Source organism: Sinocyclocheilus anshuiensis, unplaced genomic scaffold (genome assembly GCF_001515605.1).
Source record: "Sinocyclocheilus anshuiensis isolate Anshui unplaced genomic scaffold, SAMN03320099.WGS_v1.1 scaffold364, whole genome shotgun sequence".
Classification (NCBI taxonomy): Eukaryota; Metazoa; Chordata; class Actinopteri; order Cypriniformes; family Cyprinidae; genus Sinocyclocheilus; species Sinocyclocheilus anshuiensis.
In genome coordinates this window covers 1,255,303-1,262,596 of record NW_015555735.1, presented here as the reverse complement: position 1 = coordinate 1,262,596, position 7,294 = coordinate 1,255,303, and the positions used below count along the sequence as shown (strand labels likewise).

At 34.2% G+C, this 7,294-nt stretch overlaps 1 protein-coding gene across 1 annotated transcript in view; it reads left to right on the top strand.

Moving 5' to 3' along the window:
- The first annotated feature begins 3,292 nt into the window (after positions 1-3,292).
- Positions 3,293-7,294, top strand: part of LOC107673095 (tyrosine-protein phosphatase non-receptor type 11-like) — a 28,561-nt gene continuing 24,559 nt past the window's right edge. The window contains exon 1 of the mRNA XM_016466553.1: positions 3,293-3,456. Within this exon, the coding sequence (XP_016322039.1) occupies positions 3,443-3,456 (14 nt within the window). The 5' untranslated portion in view covers positions 3,293-3,442. The remainder of the gene's footprint in view (positions 3,457-7,294) is intronic.

Genomic DNA, 7,294 nt, shown 5'->3' with positions numbered 1-7,294 from the left:
ATTAGACTGTACAGAAATTGAAATCTACATGCTAATACACACTATAGGCAATGCTGATGTTAACTAATAATTTGAAAATAAAGTATAACAATAATAATAATTTGCATGGTTTGATGTTATATGAGCTCACCGATCTTTAGATTAAATCACCATTGGTAGCGAGATTTATTGTAATGCTTTTTTCTCAGTTGGTCAGAACAAAAGTGGCAGACTTGTCACTTACTTCACCATTGGTAGCACGATTTATTGTAATGCTTTTTTCCTCAGTTGGTCAGAACAAACGTGGCAGACTTGTCACTTACTTGTTCAGATGACAATATACGGTGAAAATTCTTATTTGGGTCATATATTCCTAGACGTAGGCTCGAATCTGTGATTCTGAAGTACAGTATCCACACCGGTGCGGTGACTGACTGCCACACATTACATTTACATTACATTAGATTCATCCACACTGGAGCCATGCCGGCGCACAACCCATTGTTATATGAGCTCACCGATCTTTAGATTAAATCACCATTGGTAGCGAGATTTATTGTAATGCTTTTTTCTCAGTTGGTCAGAACAAAAGTGGCAGACTTGTCACTTACTTGTTCAGATGACAATATACGGTGAAAATTCTTATTTGGGTCATATATTCCTAGACGTAGGCTCGAATCTGTGATTCTGAAGTACAGTATCCACACCGGTGCGGTGACTGACTGCCACACATTACATTTACATTACATTAGATTCATCCACACTGGAGCCATGCCGGCGCACAACCCATGCAAGGAAGATAATTCCACAAACAGCTGCAATTGCAGGTTTTCAAACAGAGATGGCGACAAAGAGGCAAAACTTATGGACTGCAGCTTTAAATATATATAATTACATATATAGATATATTATGGAAGTCCATTTTCACCAAAAAATAAATAAATAAATCATGCTTTGGTAAAGCATAATTATGACATTAAAAGGTTAACTATTTTATTATAGTTTTTGTTAATATTTCGAATTATATATTTTTCATTTTTATATTTATGTTTTCATTTTATTGCAGATAACTGTATTATGTCTATGTGCTTTTATTAAGTTTTTGATTTCATTTATTTAGTTCTAGTTATTTTAGTACTTCAACTTAAACTAAACAAACATGAGAAATAAAATAAGTTTTATATTTTATGTTATTTCAGTTAATGTTTATTTTATATTACAGTACAGAAAAAAAATATTCTAGTTAATTTATCATAACTCTGATACTAATTATGATAAAAAGTCAAAATACCAAGTCATAATTATGCATACTGAGTGATAATTATGAGAGTAAAAGTTACAATTCTGACATGATATATCATATGACTTCAAAAGTTGAAATCATGAGATGAGGATTCATAATTATGACATAAGATATTTTAGAATTAATTTTACTTTTTATGTCATCTCATAATTACGATTCACCAAAGCATACTTTTTACTTATGTGGCAGACGTAATATATAATATATAGTATATAACACATTATGAATATTGTAGTGTTATTGATGCTTCCCAGTAGGCCTTCATATGTATGAAAACAGTTACACACTGTCCTCGAGTATGAAATTACAGACACATTGTTTGCATTGGCTCTTACATTGCATAGAGAATGCCCGGTCAGACTCTCTGTCTAGAGAGAGAAATCCATAGATAAAGCCCTGCATTTCAGAAAATTGCATAACCACGTCCCTGGCAGATTAATCTTCCTTAGGACCAGTGACGTCATGGCAGCCATGGCACTGCTGCGGTGCCCACAGCTGCCACCTTCAAATCACCCCAATGCAAATGGGGTCAGGCCCAAATGGAAACTGCTGAAATGAAAGTAGAGTCAACATTGCTGTTGTGTATCTTCTATCTCCTAACAAAAATAGCAGCATTACAGCTAACAGAGTAATAATAAACATGCCTTGAAATGAAATAAAGGTGATAATTACAAGGAAGGAACTGCTAAAATAAGACTGGAGGAAAATAAGTCAATGTATAGTACAGTATACTGTGTATGTACACCACTTCATTATTTATGGGCCTCTCAGAGGTGTGTTTACTAAATGTCCAAAACACCGCCGCCAGAGAAGAATTCAGGTGCCAATAGGTGCTAAAATATCCCTCACATAAGATCACATTATAATATTTCATATATAATATTCATAAGTAACATTCTTAGTTTTCATATATTTGGTTTTAGTTATTTTAGTACTTAAACTAAGCGAAAATAAGAAATGTTGCCTTGACTATCTGAAATCAAGTTTCTATATTTTAATTCATCTTTATTTTATATGTTACAGTTAATATTTATATTACAGTGTTTTTTTTTTATTTTTAATTAATGATATTAACTTTGTCATTAAGTCATAATTATGATATACAGAGTTATAATTATGAGAGTAAAAAGTATGACATACTACATCACATGACATAAGGTTTAAATTGTGAGATGAAAATTATATTTATGACAAAAATAACATTGACTTGACTTTTTAGGTCATAACTCATAATTAAGATTTACCAATGATTTTCTTCTGTGGCAGAAACTGGCTTCCATTATATAATACATTGTTTTGTCAAGTGACCTACACATTTTTTTGAAAGATTTTTCCTGGACTGTAATTTTTAATGCATAATGTGTATATCTGCTAAAAAAATTGTAATGTACATTTTGTTAATATTTAAGAGCGCCATTTACCGATGAAAATTATATTTATGACAAAAATAACATTGACTTGACTTTTTAGGTCATAACTCATAATTAAGATTTATCAATGATTTTCTTCTGTGGCAGAAACTGGCTTCCATTATATAATACATTGTTTTGTCAAGTGACCTACACATTTGTTTGAAAGATTTTTCCTGGACTGTAATTTTTAATGCATAATGTGTATATCTGCTAAAAAAATTGTAATGTACATTCTGTTAATATTTAAGAGCGCCATTTACCAATGTGTTACTTAAAGATAGATAGATAGATAGATAGATAGATAGATAGATAGATAGATAGATAGATAGATTTACATAGTCGTAATTATGTATGTATGCGTGTATGTAAGATTATGATTTCACCTTTGTAGCTCGGTTATAAATGGTTAAATAACGGTGTTACAGCCCAAACCGTCCGGTCTTTATATACTGAGAAAATAAAATGAGTCGTTGTGTCAACTTCTGGCTGGTTAATCCTGTCATATGATCCTGGGAAATGGTACGAGTTTTATAATAACTGACTCGTTTTGAACCGGCTGGATAAAGTTTTTCCAGTCAGTTTAGTGAGAGGCGGAGAGAGTGAGTGAGAGCTGGGCGCTGTGTGACGCCCCTCGCTCGCGCTCAGCTCTGCTACAGTGACTCACTCGGCGAAGGCAGACTCGTTTTATTACTCTTTCCCCCTCAGTCCGCTCACACACTTTTGACATCTGACAGCTCCCAGGACGGCCATGACGTCTCGAAGGTAAGCTGAAGGCTACATTAAAACTGCAAGCGCGGGTGCTGCGGGTTACTGTTACTGTATGTATGAATGAATCGAGCACGAAACGCAGCTCAATGATTCGGACTCGGTCTTTACTCCATGCTCCTGATCCTGTCTGGCCCATTATACTGTTCGCTTCGCTCAACGATTTTATACCATAAACTACTTAGGAATAGTTTCAGTCTTTTTTTATTCTTTCGTTGATTTCAGTAGCATGTAGATTGTAGCCTGTGTCGCTGTCGCTACCGGATGTTGAATATGAATAATCAGCGCAAAGTAACTGTAACAGTTCTCCCTCTCTAGTATTTAAACTGTGCTTCATTAGTTTATTGAGGCGGTTTATTAGAATAATTATGGTAATGACCTCCTACTGTATTTACTACGTCGTTGCTAAAATGATAACTTAAAACATTAAAGACAGAGATTTGAGATAGTAGATTGAAAAATATATAAATGTGCACACAATCTGTAGGCTAAATGTAGCTGCAAAAATGTATTACTTTAAAATGTCAAATTTGAAATTGTTTTCCTTGGTTATCTTGTGACATGTTTCGCACTATTCACACTTTATCCTGGGTTAGTCATTATTTATAGATTTCACACTGCATGTTTGAAACTCCGGGTTAACGTCCTTATTTGCATATGTATGGGGTCAGTAAAATTGATTGGACAAATACAGCAAGTAACCTGTTTTAATAACTGTTTGTCTAACCTAATCTTCTAAAACACAACAAAACAACTGTGTCGACTACTGCACAATGCACATTAATATTTAGTAAGGTAAGCCCTGAGGCATTTTAGAATTGTATGCTGGAGCAGAGTTTTAAATTTAGCCAGGGTTTGAAGTGAACAGGCCTTTAGTCGGTGTCTAAAAGACATTAACCCAAGGATAAGTGTGGTGTGATGCTGTTTTGTTTCCTAAAGTTGGGCATATGATTTGTATTTCATTCTGAGTGTCGTGTCTGCATAAACAGAGATCTAGAGATTCCCTGGGTTAATGCACCTACACAAAGAGCTGAAGCACACATCAGTTATTGTGAGAGTTTGCACAGGTGGCCTTGGGTAAATAACATACAGCATGGGAACAACACTCAGTGTTGCTTTAAGCTTGCACTATCTACTGTATTCGCTAACCGTTAACACAACATGTTTCAGGATTCAGTGCTGGTTATGTCTTTACCAGCAGCTTTCATTTGTCAGAGTAATAGTCTGTGATACTTTGGCCTTTACTGTGCCTTTACATCATCTGTTATATAAATAGTTCTGCTGCCAACAATTACCATTGACTATTATTAGCATCATTAGATTATCATTACTGATGTCCTTCTCATCTCATTAAAGGAATAGTTCACCCAAACATGTAAACTGTCGTCCTTTACTCTTCCAGACTTTTCAGACTGTTTCTTCAGTTGAGCACAGAAAGAGATGTTAGGAACTGTCAGCCTTAGAAACCTCACTTTCATTGCATATTTTTCCATACAATTAAAAAAAGTGAATGTTGACTGAAACCATCATCTCTTTTTGTGCATGTTCCACTGAAGAAAAAAAGTCGTACAGGTTTAGAAGAACATGAGGGTGAGTAAATGTTGACATGTCCCTTTAACTGGTGTGAAAACTGATCTCACTTTACAGTACATAACAGAGGATGATCTGTCTAATATGCAAAAGTGCAGGGACCTATACTGTACATTTTGCAGATTTGCAGTTATCTGTGCTATACAAACAGGAAACTGAAAAATTATTTCAATATAGGATTTACATATATTACGCATACAAATGTTTTATTGTTCACAAGAGGTTTTGCAAAGAGGAGGCTAACAAATTTACTTAGCTCAGTGTTCATGCATATTTAACACATTGCCGTAAAGAACATTTGCACTGCTCCTAGTTCTGGGAAGACCAAAACAGATTTATTTTTATTATTCTTATGTAATGTGGAATAATTGTTCATGGTCACTTATCCCACCTGCTACTTTTTCTTTTTCTTTTTTTTATTTGGCATTATTGTTATTTCTTTCTCTCTAGATCATAAAGCATCTTTTGTGTGCATGTGAGTAAGCGTGTACAGGAAAGAGGAAAAAGGAAGAGATGGCTCATTGCGTGGTTATTTTTGTGGGGTCATGAAAATATGGGGTCATGAATATTTTGGTTGCATGAAAATAGTCGCCTGTTGTCAAAATTTCCACACTAAGTTATTTTTCTTTCTTTCTTTCTTTCTTTTTCTTTCTTTCTAAAGCACATTTAAAAACAACAAGTTGACCAAAGTGCTATTCTTAAAATTACCTTAAGGGCATTAAAAGACAAATAAATTAACAAACAAATTTGCAAACAGTGCTATAAAACACTAAGTTTGTGATTCACTCATGTTTTCCCTCCATTTACATCCATACTAGTGTTCAAAGGTTTGGTGTCAGTAAGATGTTTTTAATGCTTTTGAAAGAAGTCTCTTATGCCCACCTGAAGCAAAAATACAGTAAAGACATTGTGAAATGGTATTTCAATTTAAAATAACAGTTTTCTGTTTTCATATACAGTATTTTAAAATGTAATTTATTCCTGTGATGCAACACTGAATTTTCAGCAGCTCTTACCCCAGTTTCAGTGTCACATGATCCTTCAGAAATCATTCTAATAATATGCTGATTTGCTGCTCAAGAAACATCTAATCATTATCAATGTTAAAAACAGTTGTGCTGCTTACTGTAATATATTTGTTGAAACTGTGATACTTTTCCCAAGATTCTTTGATGAATAGAAATTTATTTGAACAGCATCTATTTGAAATAGAAACTGTATCATTTTAATGCATCCTTGCTAAATAAATGTATTAATTTCTTTCAACAAAACAAAACAGTATGTCAGTATTTGGGGTCAGTATGTCTGAGAGTTTGACTTGTTTGTCTGAAAGCAGAAGGGACAGGATCGATAGTAATCAAAAGTCACAGACAGAAAAAACTGCCTTCAGTGTGGTGAAATGAGATAGTCTGTCCAAAATTTCCAGGAATTCTGTTAGTTGTGACCAAAGGTTTGCTAAGAATTTTTTTTTGTTGTTATCACAGTCATCCATTTTTAAGCACTGGGATCATTGTAGTTTACATTTTCCTTGTGCTATTGACATTTATGTTAAAATTAAAATCAAAAGTGTGATATTTGCATAATTTGTGGGTATTTTACATCATGGATGGCTTGATGATTATCATTTATCATTTTATAAATGAACCCTTAAAATCAGGCCAGCAGACTCACAGCATGACTCTAAACCCACAGTATTTATTATTTAAGGAATTATTTCACATCAGATCAAATGAAGCGTAGATTATACAGATGAATGTCTCCATAATCATGATATAGTTAATGGAGACGGTGTGTTGAAGTATACAGATGTTGTGCATTTCGTTGTTCATAACAGAAATCATCACTTTTTTTATTTTTCTCCTAGACTCTCCTTTTAGGACGCAAAGCCAGGTCTTGATCCCAATCCAGGAGGCTATTTCTATTGGAAGGGTTGTTATCAGCTATCGAGAATTTGAATATGATCGTTGACATTAGATTTTGTTTCACGTGTCCTTGGGCTGTCTAACCCAGGGTGAGTTCAAAAATGACAACATATTTCTCCCTCAGTAAGGGGGGAGATAGGCTGCTAGCCTTCAATGTACCATTCTAGTTATGTGAATTGAATTGATTTGACCTCACATGTATGTGCTTGGGGACTTGGGGTTTATCAATTAACTTGGAGTTGGGGGTTAATCAATTAACTCACACTTTCAGATTTGCTGGCATAATGTCCCGTAGCTATAACTGGGCAGACGGCATCCATATA